Source organism: Leguminivora glycinivorella, chromosome 3 (assembly GCF_023078275.1).
Source record: "Leguminivora glycinivorella isolate SPB_JAAS2020 chromosome 3, LegGlyc_1.1, whole genome shotgun sequence".
NCBI classification, from domain to species: Eukaryota; Metazoa; Arthropoda; class Insecta; order Lepidoptera; family Tortricidae; genus Leguminivora; species Leguminivora glycinivorella.
The window spans coordinates 16,610,321-16,632,043 of NC_062973.1; the positions used below are offsets into that span (position 1 = coordinate 16,610,321).

Sequence of the window (21,723 nt, forward strand, 5' to 3'; positions counted from 1 at the left end):
ACCTGATATAACCGTGTGTCCCAAAAAAATCTGTTCACTCTTGACGGCCCAGCCACGACATTGGTCTAAGCGCGATAGCGGTGAGCGGCATCCATACGTGCGAATGAAAAGTCCCATCGCTGTGTCTCGCTCCAATGTATGGCCGCCGCTCACCGCTGTCGCGCTTAGCCCAATGTCGTGGCTGAGCCGTGAGAGTTGAGACATCAGACCATGTTTTACTCTACCGCTCCTAACAGTTTGGCGTAGTCTGTAGGTTTCTTCCGCGTCACACCGCCGGTTTTGTAAACGAGCTCGCGTGTAGTCTAACCTAGCTCAGGTTACTATCAGGTTACACCTACCCTGAGTTAAAAGGACAGTCATCGCCACTTGGACGGTGCCTGCTGTGCAGGGATTCAATTCAGCTCGCCGAACCTACAGCAAGGCTCCGTGATACAGATCCTCTAATCGAGGATTTGGTAAGTGGCCCAACACTGTTTGCTCTGTCTCCTTATCCAATTTATCCATATCCTATATTTCACTTTGATTTTCTTTCTGGTCAGGGTACCGAGTTTATGCATGGGCTTATGAAATAATTAAGTTTTCTTTTCGGTTCAAGTCAAAATTTTAATACAGCTTGTCATAACGTAATAAAACAAATGGAATAAATAATAATTGCGTTATCTTATCACTGTAAGAAATATTAACGAGAAAGCAAATATTTTTGTCATATTATACACATGTTTTAATCCTGATAAATGGTTGGTCATCATCGATTTTGAACAGATGTTTTTCATTTTAAAAGTTTTATTGAAAAATAATAGAAAAATGACCATCTTCCCTTAGCTAATGACGTTTCCTTCTATTCTCTAGCCTTATTTCATAGTTGTCCATATCCCTCATCATGATGTCGAAAGACACTTTCAGGGGTTCCTTGAGCTTGTGCTCGTCCATGTGGCTAGGCGGCAGGATCCTGTAGCGGCGGAGCATGTTGGCCATCATAGTCTTCATCGACATCATTGCGTAGTTGTATCCTAGAAACAGAGTACTGATATAGTACGCCGTAGTATAGAATAATATGACTACCATCAGTTAAGTATTATACCTTGTACCTATTCGAGTATCAATCAAATCTTGGATTTTTATTTAACATCAGCATAAAACTTCACCATTTCTGGAGGAGCAAAGGATGTTTTTAGAAATTCTGGTGGGAGATGTTTATTTTAAAATTGATATCAGAATTTGGATAGTAAACAAACCTAGACAGTTTCTCATGGGCAGCGAGAAGGGCTGGAACTGCAGCGGGTGCTTGAGCGGCCCCTCCAGGAACCGGTCCGGTCGGAACTGCTCCGCGTCAGCTCCCCAGAACGCGGGGTTGCGGTGCGTCGCCCAGATGTTCAGTACTACTGATACCCCGTCCACCAGAGTAGTGCCTGATGCTAACATATAAAAAAAGGTAAGGTGATATTATATGCATGTGAATAGATTTGTCACCGACTCAGAATTTCTCCTATTTCACATTATTTCAAATCAAGAAGGAGAATGTTGTCCAATTCTTGTTAATGTATGTTTTTCTATAATGTACGTGACATTGGTTCAGGATTTTTTCTAACAATAACTACAGCAAATATAATTTTCCGGCTGTACGAGTACATATACCTAATTTTACAAAATGAATTCATTAGTGTCTATAATTTTGAACTTACGTAATGTCACATCATTCATGACTTCTCTCGCCGTGAGGGGCACTGGAGGGTACAGCCGTAAAGTCTCTTTGATGACCGCCTCCAAGTATTTGAGCTTCGGCAAGTCTTCCACGGTCAAGGCTCGGTCTGAGTCACCGAATACGTCATCTAACCTGTGAACGTAATAAGTAGGTAACCGTCATTTCATGGCCCCTTGAAATAAATCTCTCGTTTCCCGAACTATTCAATTTATGAAACTAAACAATTTAAAAACTTATGTTCAGCAATGTTTGAAACATTGCATAAACCGAACTGAGATTTTGACTTATTTTATTGCCTCCTGATATTTTTCAATGTAGAATTACCGAATCAAAATATTTAACTTTATACTTAAACTTATAGACGCACAGGTGGCCTAACGGTAAGAGCATTATGCGACTTTCAATCCGGAGGTCGCGGGTTCGAACCCCGGCTCCTACCAATGAGTTTTTCGGAACTTATGTGCCAAAATGTCATTTGATATTTGCCAGTCGCTTTTCGGTGAAGGGAAACATAGTGAGGAAACCGGACTAATTCCAATAAGGCCTATTAGTTACCCCAAATCTGGGATTAGTTGTCACAGCGGATCCCTGGCTTCCATGAGCCGCAAGGAGGATGGTGATGATACTTAAACTTGTAGGATTAGTAAGATGGGTAGATCTGAAGACGTGGCATTAGCTCACGCCCCACAGCATAGTTTACAAATATACTAGGACTTACTCATGGTGAAGTTTTTTCTGAACCTCGGGATGGCGAGCCAGCATGGCGGCCGCGAAGGAGGCGCCCACGGCGGAGGTGTCGGTGCCGGCCATCACGATCACCATCAGCTCCTCGCGCAGCTCCAGGTCCGAGTACTTCTTCTCTTGCCGGTCTGACGACTGTATCATCATGTCTAAGAACGTTTTTTCAGTGCCATTGATATCTGTGAATGGGAAATCTGAATACATCCTGCTTTTCCTCACAAAAAATGTGTTCAAATTGAAGGAAATTTAACTCCAAATAAAAACGAAACCTTAACATTAAATTATAAAATATATATATATATTATTTATTTAAAATATCCGCAACTTTCCAAACTTATTGTTCGTAAATACGTAACATACTTATAGTTTAAGGAGAACAATACATAGGTAGGTACCTAATGTACCTATAGTGTTTTAATTATTGCTGCTCGTTTTACAAGTAACGGCCGAAATATGTTATCTACATATTTGCCTACTTACCAAGTTCTTAGTTCAATTTATTGTACATAATTTTCTAAATCTCCAGTTATCTACTTACCATTTTTATCTCCTTTTTGTGTAGAAAGCTGTTTTAGTTTAATTTCTATTATCTGTAAATTAACACACGACGTTAATAACAAGAAGAAAAAAACATTGTCAACTCGTAAGTTAATATCAAAAGTAGGCAAACGGTTTTCTGTCTGGATGTAATAAGTACCTACCTCATCAAAAAATGTATGTATGACATTCCTGTGGTAGTCAAATTTCTTGTATCTCGGGAGCAGCCGGTAAATGAACTCCGGGTACATCCACGGCGATACGAGTCGCTTCGCCAGCTCTTGCGACGCGAAGTCAAACGCAGTGAGGAAGCTGTGATTCGGATTCTTTTGACTGTTCAAATCGATGCCTAATGTTGATTCTAAAAAAAATATTTGACATGAATATAATTTTTGCAACATGTAAGAGTTACCCACAGTTAAGTCTGTATTTATTTCGCATTTTAATTATTCGTTTACCTAACTAATTATAAACACGAAAAATTCCTAGAACGAATAGATTATTATTAGTAATCAAGATTACCGTGTGAGGATTTCAAGTAAATATTAACCTTTTTTTGAAAATGTTAATCACCTAAAATTTTCAATTTGCTTGTCATTGAAAGTGAATCATTGTTTATCTGTGAAGCGGGCTGAAAAATGACTCATCTATGTACCTGCCCTATTGGAAATTGTTCTAATTTTTACCCCCGACGCAAAAACGACGGGGTGTTATCAGTTTGTTTATAATTAAATTAATTTTCACCTCACTAGCTCGGAAAGGACTTTTTTATTCTTTAAAAACAGATAGCAAAATCGCATTTTGTCCACAAGAGTGCAAAGAATATTTGAAATCCGAACGTGTCATTAGTTACTTTTTTAAATATAATTTCTTGTAAAGGCATGTCCCAGACAGGACAATTTTCTCCCTGTGCTTAAATTGTCTTAACAAATCATGTGATGTGCACGTAAAAATAATTTCATATCGAATTGTATCCGACTAAAAACATTAAATTCAAACAATTTTATAACATGATTTTTACCATCACACTTGAAATCGTACAAGAAATTGTATTTTTGACTTTTCCACTGTACTTATTCAGAAGGCACCTTAAGTAACATTGCAATCTCAAAACGCGTGAAACGGAACGCACCCAAATAGATTTTTCTTCTTGATTCTTAATTTGAAACTTTTGTGGTGTCGGTGGGTGCATCGTGGAAATTGTAATAAACGCAAGTTGACTTATTTCTGTGCAATTATGTTCCAGTTGTTTTTATTGCGTGTTTCCCCGCTTTAGTGAGGTGAAAAGTTATGTGTTACACACGGGATGCAAAGTTATTTTACCTCGTGTGTATTGCAACACTCTCTACGCTCAGGATTCTATTTTTGAACTACTCGCTTCGCTCAGGATTCTATTTTCGAACCACTCGCTTCGCTCAACCATAGAATCCATTCGCTAGCTCGTAGTTCAACCCTAGAATCCATTCGCTAGTTCGTGTTGCAATTCCACACTCGGTTAAAATACAACTTTGCTCCCTTGTATAACAAATAACTATTATTTTTGCGGATGTCTCCGCTATTGCTAAGGGTTAGATAATGATGACAACACGCCACAGGAGGGGTAAAATTTCCATACAAACGCTCTCGACTATTTCCTCCCTGGTTTTTGAAGATAGAGCAATGAGTTTTTCAACAGAGACTATTATTATTTTTACCTGTCGGATAGTTTTGATTTTTTTGATATTTTTATTTTTAAAGACGCTAGAGCCCATCAAAAATGTACAAAAACGGCGTTATTGATTATGGCGTAAAAAAAGGTGTGGTATTCAAAATTGGTGACAATTAGCCAAAAAACTAAACGGTCCGACACAGATTATTTCATTGTTATTCAGATTCTCAAATTTCGTTAAGATTGAAATTTCGTTAGTTTTGAAGGAGGGAACAGTCGAGAGCTGAACCTCCATTTTAAAGTCTTTTTCGCAGTATCTTTTAACTGGGTTATTCTTAATTGCAGCCATTCCCGTCATTGAACTACTATGTACTACGTACTAGAAATGACAACTCGAACATATTCTGTGCGCCGACCGGCAGCGGCGGCAGCGCGAGGCGCATGCGCGTGAAGCGAACCGTGTCATAGAGTAAGACTTGACCACCTAGACGCGACACTTTTAGTGTAGACCTTTGTTTTATACTTTGTGTGTGAAATACTAAGTAGTTTACTTTTAGCACTATTATACATTGTGTTATATTTAATTTCTACTCAGTGAAATAAAAATAAGTAATTGTTTTTTTCATAAATTTTAATTTCCTTTGAATAAAATTAGTTTGGTAAGTTTCTGTCGCTCAGAATAATAATCGCGCCATTCACCTTGTTTTACCTCCCTTAAACACCGGTTGCATTAAATACTATTTCAATTTTGGTTTCACTATTTTTCGTCAATAATGAGAATTATAATTCAGAAATAATTCAAAATCATGCTTATTGTATAATATTATCGGCTAAACTTTGTATTAGAACCGTGTAATATTCAAAACTATAAATTGAAATAAATATTTTTATATTATATATTGAAAACAGAATATGATCACAATTATTATATCTTATTACCTACATGTCATGTCTGCGCGATTCATCTATGATTCCAGTTGTCAAAATAGCGGCCATAGCATCGCGTTTAAGGAGCCCGTCTCTTCATTATAATAATTACTTAAATTAAGTTAGATCAAAATAGCTTGTCTACTAACCGATGAAATGTGACACCGTCACTTTTATTAGATTTTTTCGTATGGCTTCAACAGTATCTTATAGCACAGGAAGGCATTTTTTCATTTTATTTGTGTGCAGTCAGAGACAACCTCCTCCCACCACGCGCAGAGACTGACTGAGGCAACATAAGTCCACTGGACTTATGTTCGTGGCGCAAACTTTTTGTTCGCCGTGTCCTCTCTAGTACATTATACCTCAATGATTCCCGTCAACTTTGTACAAAAATTAAGGGAAAAGTTAAATTTGTTTTTATTAATTCCTATTTTGTTACCAAGATTTTGTTGATGAATTGAGATTTTATTAAGTTTTATTTCGTCATTAAGGTTCTCTAGTATCTATATTTTCTTAATTATAACAATTATCCTGTATATATCTTACGAAAGTCGAATTATATCACTAAATGTTGGTAACAAAATAGGATCAATTAAAATTTGCTGACGTGGCATTGTTCAAAGTTGACGGGAATTGCTGATAATTGACAATTTTGTTTTCGATAAATCTAGTTAATAACACCATTTTAGCTTTTTCGCTCCTGTATCGTCTTAATGACTTACCGCAAACTGAATCGAACGTGTAAGTGTTGAAATATCTCCAAACGGAGAAGTCAGCGCCTCCAGCCATCGGCTCCAGCAAGTCGGCCATGATCATGCTTTGCTTAGCAAATACTTTTACAAATTCGTTAAGGTTCTTCATACTAAAGACTGGAGCTAAAACTTTTCGCCGCGGCCGCCAAATGTCAACTAGAAATAAAATTGGAAAGTAACTAATATTTACTTTGTTTCTTTTGTATTATATCATATTGAAATAATAGTATATTATTTACATATCCCCATTATAGCTATTGTATGTAAGGCCATATATTACCTGAAGCAAATATACTGCCATTGCCAATTAGCGTCCGTATGAATTGAGTGATGAAACCTTTCTCCATACAAGACTTCAATACGACTTCAGAAGTTTCCGGGTCAGCTACGACTGTCATAAAATATAATATAGGTATATAAATATAATATAGGTATATATACCTTAGTGAATTATTGTTTTATACCGGCGCGAGTTAAGGACCCTTTAGTTCAAACGTGGTTCAAACTGTTCCAACGTATGGTAAGACATTGAATTAAATAATAGCATCCCATCAAAAACATTTTCATTTTTACATGAATGCATGCAATGCATGTTGCCAAGACGATGCCATAAAGCTGGCCTCACAAAAAGTTATCAGATCTCATGTAGAGCCAAACATCTAACTCTACAACCCCAATTTTACAAACTCTACACGTTAGGTAAAATATGCGGCTTGGCCGTTTCGCTGCCGTATTAAAAAATGCCCAGTGTTTAAAACCAGTACGTTTAAAACAATTGTTCTTGCAGTAGCCACTTATTTTACCTAACGTGTAGACTTTGTGAAATTGGGGTCTTTAAAAACCTTCAGTCGAATTGAGAACCTTCTCCTTTTTTTGGAGTTGGTTAATAATAACATTTTGAAATTTACGTTAATTAGCTAAATATGGTATAATAGGTTTATGTATGTTAGATAAGAATACTTATTTTGTATTTTGAACCCGATTGGAACAATAGTAGGTAAGGCAGTATACAGTGGGGTACGGTACGTACCTATATACAGCTTATTAAGCACCCAAAATGATGCGATGCCTCCATTTTCAATGGCCAGTCTGCCTAAAGCTTTGAACCAAACGGTACCATCTGCAAGAAAAGGGGAAATAATAAATATTTGCTTTTATCAACTACTTACTTTTCACGACGACCGGTCTGGCGCAGTCGGTAGTGACCCTGCCTGCTACGCCGCGGTCCCGGGTTCGAATCCCGGTAAGGGCATTTGTTTGTGTGATGAACACAGATATTGTTCCTGAGTCATGGATGTTTTCTATGTATATAAGTATTTATATATTATTTATATCGTTGTCTGAGTACCCACAACACAAGCCTTCTTGAGCTTACCGTGGGCCTCAGTCAATCTGTGTAAGAATGTCCTATAATATTTATTTATTTATTATCAACTCTTTTAAAAACTTTATGACTTTCATTGCGTGTGCATTGTGCATTGACATTACATACATCGGCTCTCATATGCGCGCTTACTTCGCTAGCACGCAAAATACCGTGTGTGATGTGATGAGTGATGACCAACATAGCATATTTGTATTATAATATGTGAGTGTGCACGGGAAAACGCCCCACATTGTCGATTGCTATAAAGCCGCTTTGTCAGTTTATTCATGTAAATATACAAGTAAATCTCGCCTTAATAGTAACCGACAAAAAAAGGGACGTTTTACTAAACACACTCACATATATTATTACCAGAGCTAATTGTAATGAACTAAATTCAACGAGACGGGTAATCAAAGTTAGTTGTTTTTGGGAGTTTTTAATTACTTGTAAGAACTTACCAGCATCAGAATTTTTCAGAAGATAAGTATGTCCGATAACCGGATAGCACTTAGCTCGGAGTGGAAGCTCCTCACTGATCTGATAAAGCTTCCTCCTTTGCAGTCGGTAAAGGGCAAATGCGAACACAGCCAGCCACAAAAATAGCCAAAACATAACTCTGCTCTAATCTGGTCTATTTAGGTATAATGTATTTAAGGGGCCAATTTCGACTGGCGGATAATTTTAACTATTTAATCGAAATATTTCCCATGTTTTACATTATAAACCTAAGTTCCATATTTGCCCACTGAACCCACGTGCCACATATGACCAGTGGACACTGTAATGAAAAAAATAATAGAACATGGAAAAAATATCGATAATTAGATACCGATTCGATATAGCCCCCATAGAAAAAATACTTTTCCCCTCACTAGCTCGGAAACACGTGTTTTGTCCTTTAATACCAGCGGGTAAAAACGCATTTTATCCACTAGTGGGTAAAGTAATTTGACCTTGAATAAAGTCAAATTAACTGCTTTAAAATTGATAAAAGTAGGTGAATCTAGTAATAAAGATGATTTACCACCTGTGGAACTACTGGAAGCAGTGATAAACGCATTTTTTGCGTTGTAGTTTCCTCGCTATAGTGAGGGGAAAAGTTTTGTGTTACACTCGGGTACAAATGTATTTTACTTCTCGTGTGTTAAAAAACTCGCAAGTTCAGGATTCTATTCTCGAACCACTCGCTTCGCTCGTGGTTCAACTATAGATTCCTTTCGCTTGCTCGTTTTTCAATTCCACACTCGGCTTTAAAATACAACTTTGCCCCCTTTAGTAGAGGAGTGGAATGAGAATTTGTATGGGGGGGGTCATAATAATTCCCACAGAACCGAAGTTTGGTTTTTTTAGTTCTTTGTGTGTGTCTTTTTGACATACTAAAAATATAGTAAAATATATTTATGCAAAATGCGTTTTTTCGACCGCCAAAAGTTGTATGAAAAATTACTATGGAAAAAAAATCCTAAAATTTAAAAATCGTCTCTGGTATCAACTTATGGGGAATTAGGCGGCAAATTTTTTTATAGCGTTGATGTTTAGCAAAAATATAAATATTTTTCACTATTTTGGTAAAATAAAAAATTATAAAAATCATAAATTTGATGAAAGGAAGTAATTAAAACATAAATTTCAGCAATGTAATTTTTTTCATATGTCCCACACCATGGTAAATACGGGTACGATCCGCCTGGTGATTAGCAGTTACGGTAGCCTATGACGCCTGCCAATCTAGAGCCTCCACATGCGCGTTGCTGGCCCTTTAGGGTACCTTTCCACTAGAGATGCGCAACGTGATAGTGTTGGATATCCACCAATCATGTTCACTGTTCACAAAGCGTAGCGCTAGTAGGAACGGGTTCGACTAAGCTGATTGTGGATATCAGAAGCATCCATAACACATCTCTGGTGGAAAGGCACCCTTAACAGTCCTCAGCTAGTTCGCAGGATAACGCGCGTCCGCGGGAGAAAAATCCTCCTAAGCCTACATGGAAAACAGATGCCTTAATCTCGCTGTCCAAGGCTCTAAGTCACGCGGCCCCGGTAGCCCAAAGAAGCGCTGGCTGGACGTCGTGGGAGCGGACATACAAGAGAACAATCTCACGTCTAAGTATGCTGAAGACCGGGCAAAGTGGAGAAGACTGAGTAGGAAAGCGGACCCTGGCGCTAGGCCGGGAAAACGCTAGGTTGAAGAAAAAGAAGCCGCAGTGTGCGTCCATATACGGGTCCAGGGTGTGTGGATGCGCAGATTTATGACTAGAAAAACCGATGATTATTAGGTTTTGGTTTTCTCTCGTGTTCGATATAATGCTTTATCGACAGTTTTTTTATGGGATGCGACAATTTATATACTTATATTGAACCCCACCAAAATACAAGTTCATGGTAAATACGGTTACCCAATAGGAGGATTTTTCTCCCGCGGACGCGCGTTATCCTGCGAGCTAGCTGAGGACTGTTAAGGGTGCCTTTCCACCAGAGATGTGTTATGGATGCTTCTGATATCCACAATCAGCTTAGTCGAACCCGTTCCTACTAGCGCTACGCTTTGTGAACAGTGAACATGATTGGTGGATATCAAACACTATCACGTTGCGCATCTCTAGTGGAAAGGTACCCTAAAGGGCCAGCAACGCGCATGTGGAGGCTCTAGATTGGCAGGCGTCATAGGCTACCGTAACTGCTAATCACCAGGCGGATCGTACCCGTATTTACCATGGTGTGGGACATATGAAAAAAATTACATTGCTGAAATTTATGTTTTAATTACTTCCTTTCATCAAATTTATGATTTTTATCATTTTTTATTTTACCAAAATAGTGAAAAATATTTATATTTTTGCTAAACATCAACGCTATAAAAAAATTTGCCGCCTAATTCCCCATAAGTTGATACCAGTGACGATTTTTAAATTTTAGGATTTTTTTTCCATAGTAATTTTTCATACAACTTTTGGCGGTCGAAAAAACGCATTTTGCATAAATATATTTTACTATATTTTTAGTATGTCAAAAAGACACACACAAAGAACTAAAAAAACCAAACTTCGGTTCTGTGGTAATTATTATGACCCCCAAGGCTATATCTCCTCTACTACTTGTATAACAAATAACTATTAAATTTTCTTGGCTATCTTGCGCTGATGATAAACCTTGATTTAAAACGAGTTTTGTATTAGGTATTCGTAAATTATTCGTCACTATGACGATAATGTGATAATATACAACATTTTTTGTATTTCTTTTTAAACCCGATCGGCATTGTAGTATGAATCACACTTAGTACATTTTAGTGGAGATAGTGTCACACAGGTGCAACTCACGAGTTCAAATACGAAAGCGCCTGTGCTACATCGCCATATAAGATTCTTGATTTTTAGTTGAAAGTACATACTTAAAATTCCTGGGTTTCAATTCAATTACGTAATTAACTCCAAATTTTACTTCTATTTTTAAGTCTTTTAAGTAGATTTGTTGAAAATATTGTTTTTATTTTTGTATTAAAATCGGAATTGTGAACTAAGTAGATACGTATGTCCTAATATATATATTACTGTCGTCAACACAGAACTAAAACATCGTTCTAGTCACTATTTTTACTAGTCCTATATTTTCTTTATGTCAAAGAACTACTTTCCGTCCGTGTAAGATGATAACTGGAGAAAAATAACAGATTCTGCACATGTTTATGCATGTTTATGGCTAGGTGCCTAATTGCAGTTAATTGGTCCTCGATCCTTGCGCTGAAGTGGACGAAGGGTCAAGCTTGTTCTCACCAAAACTCACGTGGGGGAGACACGGGTTATTTTATTTGAAAAGATTCTCCTACTGCAGTCTTTAGGAGTAGGTACTTATTAGTTAAACACTGTTAAAAGGTGTTGTATTTAAAAAAAAAAATTATGTTTTTATTGTATAACTAGTTTTTATTTCTTTTCATTGGTGCTTAAAATGTTTTTTTTTGGAGCTAATTTTTAATTTCATTTAACTCGAAAATATGTAGTTTTTATTATGGTTTGGGCTGAAAAACAGAGCTGCAGTGTCACTCACGTTGTGTCGACGCTGTTCAGCATCATGCTGACGCTCAAACCATTTGTCACAACAACAAATGTTTAGAATGTTAAGTTACAGTAGTCTAAGATTTAGTTTAGGTATTAAGTTTATAGGTTAAGTAACTTGTTTAATGTTTTCCTTGTACTCGGTGTTGTGGCAATAAATGCATTTTCTTTCTTTCTTTCTTCTAATTACTGTTGTAAGCGGCTAGTTATGAAAATTATAATTATCACAACCGCGTTTTATTCTAACAATATAAAAGTAAGAAGGTCGGTAGAATCTATGCGGAAAAAGAAAAGTCGTAGATTATAATGAGAACCAATATAATCAGGTATTATCTTACGAATTTTCTCTCTTACTAGTACTACTATATGGTACTAGACCACTAAGTAATTATTTAGTAAAATCTTTGACAAAACCAAATGCAAGTATATTTGTTATTTTTATGTTGTGTATACTTGCATTTAGGCTGCATTACAAAGCTTGTAACTTGCAGGCTATGTAATGCAGCCTTTGACTGTATGTAGGTAATGGTCCTAAGTACCTATTATATAACCTGAAAAATTCAAACCTTAATAATGCATTTTATGCTTTATTTTATATTTAGGATATAATGTACATATCTACCTAACTACCTATCAAAGTCTACACGAGGAAATGATCCTAGCACTCGAAAAATTCAATTAATTTAGAATTATGGAGTAGGTATAATTATTTTAGACCACCATTTTAGTACTAATGTGCTTTTATTTTCTTTATACTACTACTACTTATTGGCGCAGCTACCCAAAATGAGTCTTGGCCTCCGACACGAGTGTACGCCAATCATCCCGATCCTTAGCGACGTCCCTCCAGTTGTATGCTTGGAGATCGTGAAAAGATCCGATTTTCTTTATAGTCGGTTAAAAAGTTTACTTAAATCAAATGGTGTTCAATGAGTAAAATCTCCCCAACTAACCTGCATTTTATTGATAATAACAGCAATTATGGTAATTATCCACATAAATAGAACCTGGGGTCACGGTCCACTGACAACGGCGGTGTGGCCCCGGGTCAAGTACTACGCGGGGGAATTGTTTACGCGTAGATACTTCCGTGCCCCTAACTTTAAAATAAATTGGGGGACACCTTACGAAAATTAACCTAGTCCCAAACCAAGCAATAGCAAGCCATTGCTTGCTATTACTATACATATACCGACCATACCGACCGGTCTGGCTCAGTCAGTATTGGTAGTGACCCTGTCTGCTAAGCCGCGGTCCTGAGTTCGAATCCCGGTAAGGGCATTTATTTGTGTGATGAGCACAGATATTTGTTCCTGAGTCATGGATGTTTTCTATATATATAAGTATGTATTTATCTATTTAAGTATGTATATCGTCGCTTAGCACCCATAGTACAAGCTTTGCTTAGTTTGGGGCTAAGTTGGTCTGTGTAAGGTGTCCCCAATATTTATTTATTTATATTCTTAGGTAACTAACATGAGTAACACAATATCTCTGTTCTGAAATGGATTCGTTAAGTGTCCCTAGATTCCATATAGCCTGAGACCGATACGATATTTTTGAAAATAATTCTATAACAGTAGTTTTATTTCATATACAGCGCTTAATCGCAATTTAAAAAACCTATATTTTCGAATCCACCAATAGTTTGGAATGGAAGAGATTAAAAAAAACTAGGCCCAGAAAATAAGCGTTTTCTTTCAGCAAAATACCTCACAGTAATTTAATGGTGGAAACATGTCGAAAAAAATCAGTTTTAAGTTTTACAACCCGAAGCCACCTAAACCTAGGACTAATCTGTATGCATATACATTCAATCCAAAAAAAAATTTCAAAATCGGTCCAGTAACGACGGAGATATCGTGGAACAAACATTAAAAAAAATAAAAAAAACATACCACCACCTTCCTTGAGATTTGGGGCGGCGGTTAAAAAAGAACGATATTAAACCGGTATTATTGTATGAAGAAAATACCGGAACACATACATACACACACACATACACATGATACATGGATTTCCGCAAAGTAACGCCTGATTCCATCGATTATTTGAAAATACCGGTTTCGAGCGCCGGGCTGGGTGGGTGGAGTAGAGATGTAATAAAACCATATGAGTTAAGTTAATTCAAAAAATATCTTGGACCTAAAGCATGCTATTCTGCCAGAATTACATAGGTACTCGTAAACATAGGAATGGTGATAATGAAAAACGAGGTATGGAGAATTTATCTTTTTTTATTTTTTTGCTGTAAGCAATAGGGAATAAAGTTATCTACCTAGGTATAACTACGATGCAAAGACGAAGAAAATTTTTATACAAATATATTTTAGCTACATATTAACATTGCTATTTTCGGCATCAACGTACTGTAAACATGGTTCCGATGCCAGTTAATGATTATTCCGAAAGCATTCTAGACGTAGTAAATAATTAGGTATCTTAATTTAATACATTACCGTTTTAAACATATACTCGTCGGACTCGTTTAGAAAACCTACAACACTTACGGACGTTTCATGACAATGTCAAGTAATTTATTATTCATAAATTTTATACCTATTTAATTTTACAGACCGTCAGATAAAGCGCCAACAACCGCAGATCACTGACATGAGTACATAAATATTTGTAATCAAATAACTGCTAAAAGCTAACATAGAGTGCTTTATTATCAATGCAGTATTTCTAAAAATAGTATATTAGGTAAGTACCTACTATTTTGTGATCGATTAGGTACGATTTGAATAAGTACGAAGTTCCGCATTTTATCTGCTTATTGTATCTAGGCGCAAATTTCAATTTTGTTTTGCTGATCTGTGTTTTTTCTCTAGTCTTATTTCATAATTATCCATGTCTCTCATCATGATGTCAAAAGACACTTTCAGGGGTTCCTTGAGCTTGTGCTCGTCCATGCGGCTAGGCGGCAGGATCCTGTAGCGGCGGAGCATGTTGGTCAACATAGTCTTCATCGACATCATTGCGTAGTTGGATCCTGAAAACAAGAGTATAATCAACGAATACTGCTAAACATCTGCAGTCAGTTAAGTAATTAAATCTTGATTCTGTATACCAACTATAAAATACCACGTATAATGATGATCGAGTGGCGACTGCAAACCACCAAGCCAGTTTGTCAATAATATATAGAATTATTGTTGTAAAAACTGACCTAGACAGTTCCTCATGGGCAGCGAGAAGGGCTGGAACTGCAGCGGGTGCTTGAGCGGCCCCTCCAGGAACCGCTCGGGCCGGAACTGCTCCGCATCAGCTCCCCAGAACGCGGGGTTGCGGTGCGTCGCCCAGATGTTCAGCACCGCCGACACTCCGTTCACCAAGGTTGTGCCAGAAGCTGCGAATTTGAAAGGACAATTCAGTTGCTTCCTTCTTTGTTAAGCTTGAAATACTTTATTCATCTGTGGAGCAAAATATACATCAGCTTAAAGGTTCTTGTTCTTACGTAGTGTCACGTCGTCGGTGACTTCCCTCGCCGTAACGGGCACGGGAGGGTACAGCCGTAAAGTTTCTTTGATGACTGCTTCCAAATACTGAAGCTTTGGCAAATCTTCTACGGTCAAATCACGGTCCGAGTCACCAAATATCATGTCTAACCTAGTGAACAAAAAGAAATGATATAAAAATGAATGTAAATGCTAGAAGAGTCCGTTGGACAAGTGAGTGATTTCCCAACATACTTACACGTACACGTCTTACACGTATTTAACAAACTTGAAGATTACAACTCTAGGCTCAGTGCTCAATTCCTTGATATGTATAATTTATGCGCGCGTGCCATATTAGTCAAAGTCAGATTTTCAACAAGCTGAGTCTGGCAATAGAAAAGTCTAGTAGTAAACAGATTTTTAAGAAAAATTTAAAAAAATTACTCAATGACACAATTATATAAATATTATCTTGTATCATCTCCAGCACTACCTAGCGGTCCGTTAGTGGACCTTATTGCAAAGGCATAGGATCCACTGATGGTCAGCTGAGGGTGTTGTTATTTATTTGTTTCGTAGTTGTAGTTTATTTTAATATGTAAGTAGATGGGGGTGTACTCATCACACAATTGTTTTTTGTTATATTAGAGCGCATTATTCGCCAACAAACTGTCCACAGTTTGGCGAAAATATTTGTATACCTACCACTTAAGGTTTCTTTTTAACCGCCTTCCAAATCTCAAGGGAAGGGGTTCTCAATTCGTCTGTATTTTTTTTTTTTTTTAATGTTTGTTCCTCGATATCGCCGTCATTACTGGACCGATTTTGAAATTTTTTTTTGATTGAATGTATATGCATACAGATTGGTCCCATTTTTCTCAGAACCCAGTTCTGGTGGTGGGATCCTGGAGAAATCGAGGGAACTCCTCAAATCTGAAAGGCATACATATGGTGATTTTTGTGTTTTTAAAGGAACAGCATGCATTTACGTACAGAACAGTGACATTTGGTGCAGTGGAACTCCTGATGATGGTCAGAATGGAACTCCTCAAATCTGAACGGCACACTTATAGTGACTTTGGTATTTTTATAAGAACAGCATGCACTTACGTCCAGAACAGTGACATTTGGTGCAGTGGAACTGCTGATGATGGTCAGAACAGAACTCCTCAAATCTGAACGGCACACTTATAGTGACTTTGGTATTTTTATAAGAATAGCATGCACTTACGTCCAGGACAGTGACATTTGGTGCAGTGGAACTGCTGATGAAGAGTGAGCCGCCCCTGGTTAGAGTTCCGTTCTGATAATCATTCTCATCTGTAAGTACTTCAGAATCATCCAAATTTCAAAATTGGTTCAGAAATGACGGAGATATCGAATAACAAACATTAAAAAATATACAGACGAATTGATAACATAATCCAACGTTTGAAAGTATTTATCACCAGAACCCCAAAGGAAGGCGGTTTTTTTTTTTAATTATGTTATAAATAAATATAAAAAATATAATATAAATGTTTTGTGCTTTTGTCTCAAGCGGACTTCCCGCCTTTCTATCTGTTAATACTGCTGTAGAAGAGCTAAGTGTTTGATATTACGCAGTACGCAGACTTAGACTTACTCATGGTGCAGTTTCTCCTGGACGTGGGGATGGCGAGCCAGCATGGCGGCCGCGAAGGAGGCGCCCACGGCGGAGGTGTCGGTGCCGGCCATCACGATCACCATCAGCTCCTCGCGCAGCTCCAGGTCTGAGTACTTTTGCTGAAGCCGCCCGGATGACTCAATCATCAGGTCTAAGAAAGTCGTATCGATGATTGCTGTAAAAAATTGCCGCCTTTTTTTAGTGCCAAAATTTGGTTGACCGTCTAAATTTTTTCATAGTTTTCATAATTTCATTGATTACTTACTTTTCTTGTGTCCTCGCTGAATCGCTTCTAGTTCTTTGCGTTTCGTTTGTATTAACTGAAAATTAATAATATTTATGAAAATATTTCATGGCTTTTATAATTGTGAAAATACGTTAATAATATATGGAACTTAAAATATGGTATGATTGTGAAAAAATACTTTGGCTTCATAATTATAATATTCATAATATTTCAAGGAATATTCAGGGACATCAAGGAATTAAATAAAAATAGAAATCATTTATTCGTGACAACTGACAAGTGACATTTTAATTGAAGTGACAAGTGAATTAAACACTTGAACTTTATTTCAATTACAATTTCTCCAGAAACGTTTCCTCTCTCGCAATGCAATGTGTGCAATGACCTATCGGCTACGATTCCCGAATGAATACAAGAAAACTGTGTAGGTACTCCCACCTTAAAGGCCGGCACTGCGCTCCCAGAGAGAGAAATAATTCTGGTAAGTATAGCAGCTGTAGTCGGTCCATTGCCATTGCATTTGCCTTTGTTTGATCATAAATCATGAAACCCAACCTTTCTGAAACTTGACGTATGTGCCCCTAAAGGTCGAAAAACGCTGTAATCTTTAGTTAATCGCATTGCACAGACGTCAACTACAGTCATGTACCTCCTACCTAATTAGTAGGATAATTTTATGAACGACCGTTCACAATGCCAATAGCGAGGTCAACATAAATGATGTTGTAAATATTTACAATTTTTTATACTAAGTAAGAATGGTCCTAGATCTCTAATGTGGCCTTTATTTATATATTTTTCAAATAAGAATCTGCCTTATTTGAAAACTGCTTGTATCACAATACGGCACCGATCTGTGTTGTCAATTGTCATTGTCAAAAGTAACACTTCAAGTTGTTCATTTGTTCAACCACTTCTGACACTGACTACCAAACTGACGACGCATATCGGTAGATCGTCTCACTCTATATATCATAGGGCCACTTGCACCAACGAAAATGGAGGGTTAACTCGAGCGTTAACCCACCATTTTATATGGAATTTGACAGATGACAGCCCACTAACCCTGGGTTTAGTGGTTGGTGCAAGTGGGGCTTATAGAGTCAGACCAGAAAAAATTGGCAACGATTTTGATAGCCCCACTTGACCCACTTCTATAGGTAAGGGGAAAACTAAACGGAAATTTAGGTAATGGAAGCGAAGTTTGACGTTTAAAATAACATTTGCAGCGGCGAGGCTGTCAAAATCGTCTTCAACTTGGGCTGAATCTAATTGATCGTAGACGGCTGTAAAGATCATACCTCATCAATAAAGTTGTGTATGTTCCGCCTGTGGTAGACGAACTCCTTGTACTGCGGAAGTCTCTGGTAGACGCAGTCAGGGTGCATCCACGGAGACGTCATCCGCTTCGCTATTGCTTGCGACAACCAGTCGAAAGCGGCGAGGAAACTGTGCTCCGGGTTCTTTTGACTGTTCAGGTCAATTCCTAAGGTGGTCTCTAAAATAAAACCGTTTAAATGGTTAATTTTTTTGAGTATTTAAACGTAATTTCGCCATTGACTTAACTATCTAATGGATGTAGGTAAACTTGTCTCTGCCTATTAGACCAAATTGATTTATTGAGATATTATTCAAATTGATTTATTTTGGAACAACTAGGTAAACTACAAATTTTGATGGAATTACTTTAGAAATGGTTTTTAATATTATTGAAATGATTTTACTGATTATTCTTTCCACACAAGGGCTGCCTCAACGTTAGCAGTTAAAGTACCTACATACCTACCTATTGACTTAAATTCAAAGAAACAATTGTATGTTAATTATTTAGACTTAAAATAATTTAATATAAATAAAAAAATATTTGCTTTTAGTATTTGAATAGTCTTTCATTAAAATTCAAACTGATTAGGTATAACAATTTAATTAAAATTTGCATTTAATGTCAATGTACTTACTTTATTTTATTATGTTTTATACATATTATCTTCTTTTATAAATTTTATAATTCAATCATTTGAACTTTGGGCATTATTAATCTATGCTTTGCAAATTGCATGGCCAGACTCTCTTCTGTCTAAAGAATATTTTCTTTGAAAAAATAGGGATCCCTAAAAAAGGCGTTTAACAGTCTTAATTTTTACGTTAATTAAGAACTTACCACAAACGGAATCGAAGGTGTAAGTGTTGAAATATCTCCAAACGGAGAAGTCCTCGCCTCCAGCCATCCGCTCCATCATGTCAGCCATTATCATGCTCTGTTTATTAAACACTTTTACAAATTGGTTCAGATTCTTCATACTAAAGACTGGAGCTAAAATTTTGCGCCTCGGCCGCCATATGTCTACTGTAAATAATAAATAAGAGATGTGTGCATTTTCTATAATTCAGTGTGACAATTAGAAAGAAGAAAGTAAAACTAAAAGGCACCTGGGATTCGTACTCATACTGTCAAAAACTCGCCACTGCCGGCTGTTCCCACAATACATATAAGGTGCTGTTAGCACCGACCATCTCTGCTATAACTACTTGACTGGGCCGTTGGATAGAGAATGCCTTTTGGCATTACACCCGCCCTATGAACGACAAGTTTCCTTTTGTACAGTACCTAATAAAGTGTAAATAATCTTACCTGGAGCGAATATGCTGCCGTTCCCGATAACCGTGCGCGCGAATTGCGTCACGTAGCCTTTCTCCATAGAATTCTTCAATATGACTTCGGATGTGTCCGGGTCCGCAACAACTGTAGATAGTATAAATACTATAAATGTTACTTTAATTACTGATTGAGAAACGGGCTTTACAATTAACTCACTCTAAGTAAGTGTCAAAACTATGACATCTCCATCGCGTCGCATATCGAACACACAAAGCCCGTTTCTTAACAGCAATTGATGTAACATCTATCGCAGGTGTATGGTGTTTTTCAAAAAAAAGTTACGAATTAAAAAACTAACTATGCTATTCTGTTTCCCATAATGGACCTATTTAACCATATGTCGAATTTAACGGAATTCAATAAAAACACGGTGTATAGTAGCAGTTTTACGATGTTTATACTAAAATTACCATTTTTTTCACTAATATAATTATGTATGATGTCATGTACCTAATCCTAAGAATACCTGTGTTTATGCTTTTTGTATCAGGGACATTTAAACTGGGACTGCTTAAACTGGGAATGATTAATTCAATGGTGAATAAATTTACTGTGACATGTAATCTTATTAACCCGTTTTCTGTAAATTATTGTTTGCTTTAAGGTTTAATTGCGTAATAATGGTAGTAGAAGAAAACTAAAAAAAGCCAAGTGCGTATGTATAATAAACGTATTTTTATACGACGTTAAATACAGTCTGCGAAACGAAACGCCATCGAAACGCCGCAGAAATGTAGTCTGGCTCTGTCGCGCCAATACGTAAGAACGATAGAGATAGATAGCTACGAAAGATATTTTATCGTGAGCGTTTGTGCATTCGGCTACGCGCACTGTTCTTTACAGTAGGTACTAGGTACACAATATAGTGCTAGTTCGCAAAGTAGTAAATCATGGATTTAAACACTCCCATCGGTCGTGTCTTAATTTATCGCCACTCGTTTCGAATGTTCTCTTTTCCGCACTTTTTTTTAAGGACCTTTTCCGCACTTGTCTCGTAGTACTACACAAAATTTGGTAGGTATTTAGTTCAAAACTTACTTATATACAGCTTGTTTACAATCCAACACGATGTAACGCCGCCATGTTTAATAGCAAAATGGCCAAGAGATTTAAACCAAACTTGCTTCCCTGAAATATACAAAATGCAATTTGACTTCTACTTTTCTTAATAAATTATCTCTATTTTGTTAAATACGTCTGTTGTTTTTCACGTGTCCCTTGAGAAATTTCTTAAAATGTTATTGTTTATAATTGGGTACTTATTTAAATTAGTTGGGGTCGAAAAACTGGCTCAAAGGGTAAACGGTGAACGGTAAAAGGTTTATCAAAGACAGCCAGACCATTTTATGAAGAAATTATGATCGAACTTACTGGCATCAGAATTCCTCATTAGATACGTATGACCGATAATCGGGTACTGCTTAGCACTAATGGGAATCTCTCTATGGATCTGGTAAAGCTTTCGTCGCTGCCATCTGTAGCACACAACACTCACTAGTACACCTACCAATAACAGAGACAAAAACATTGTTCTTGTAAGTATAGCCTATAGGTGACCACTTCACTGCATTGTTTTTATAATATTTTTTTAAATTTAATATTCAGTACTCCGCACAATACCAGAACTGCAGTTGCATTGTATGACACTGTATTTAAATACGAGCGCTTGGTAGGTATACATTATAATTACCTACTTACTCGTAATATGTAAGACGCTGATGGTATGTTGTAGAGCTTTGGTTACCTAGGTTATCAAATTATCTAATGCGCGTACCTTATTATGACTACACGAAGGCGAACAGCATAACACTGAAATTTCAGTAATTAAATTAGTATTTAATTTACATAACTGTTCCACACCGATATAGTCTACTTTACCATTTTTAAAATGTAAATTTTATAAAGTAGGTATATACATATGTGGTACATACCACCGTGTTTCCGGTATCACTCAAAACCTCAGACACCCCAACTGATTTTTATTTATTTTTTTAACTT

General features: G+C 37.0%; 2 protein-coding genes across 3 annotated transcripts; both read right to left on the reverse strand.

The window, feature by feature from the left end:
• Positions 1–589: 589 nt before the first annotated feature.
• On the reverse strand, positions 590–11,120 carry LOC125224794 (cytochrome P450 4V2-like). 2 transcript variants are annotated; one of them, XM_048128251.1, is made up of 10 exons: positions 11,067–11,120; positions 7,341–7,430; positions 6,591–6,701; positions 6,281–6,466; positions 3,145–3,341; positions 2,982–3,033; positions 2,421–2,622; positions 1,683–1,834; positions 1,236–1,415; positions 590–1,010 (listed from the first exon to the last, which is right to left on the reverse strand). In XM_048128251.1, the coding sequence occupies exons 3-10, from the start codon at positions 6,655–6,657 to the stop codon at positions 823–825; spliced, it is 1,224 nt and encodes a 407-aa protein (XP_047984208.1). In that variant the 5' UTR covers positions 6,658–6,701; positions 7,341–7,430; positions 11,067–11,120; the 3' UTR covers positions 590–822. The 2 variants fall into 2 exon arrangements, with proteins under 2 accessions (XP_047984208.1, XP_047984207.1); XM_048128250.1 differs by lacking the exon at positions 11,067–11,120 and adding an exon at positions 8,138–8,388.
• Positions 11,121–13,948: 2,828 nt separating this feature from the next.
• On the reverse strand, positions 13,949–21,332 carry LOC125242677 (cytochrome P450 4V2-like). The gene is made up of 10 exons (XM_048151532.1): positions 21,097–21,332; positions 20,764–20,853; positions 19,699–19,809; positions 19,228–19,413; positions 18,368–18,564; positions 17,085–17,139; positions 16,799–16,994; positions 15,192–15,343; positions 14,904–15,083; positions 13,949–14,726 (listed from the first exon to the last, which is right to left on the reverse strand). Exons 1-10 carry the CDS (start codon positions 21,251–21,253, stop codon positions 14,530–14,532), a joined length of 1,521 nt encoding a protein of 506 aa, XP_048007489.1. The 5' UTR covers positions 21,254–21,332; the 3' UTR covers positions 13,949–14,529.
• Positions 21,333–21,723: the final 391 nt, after the last annotated feature.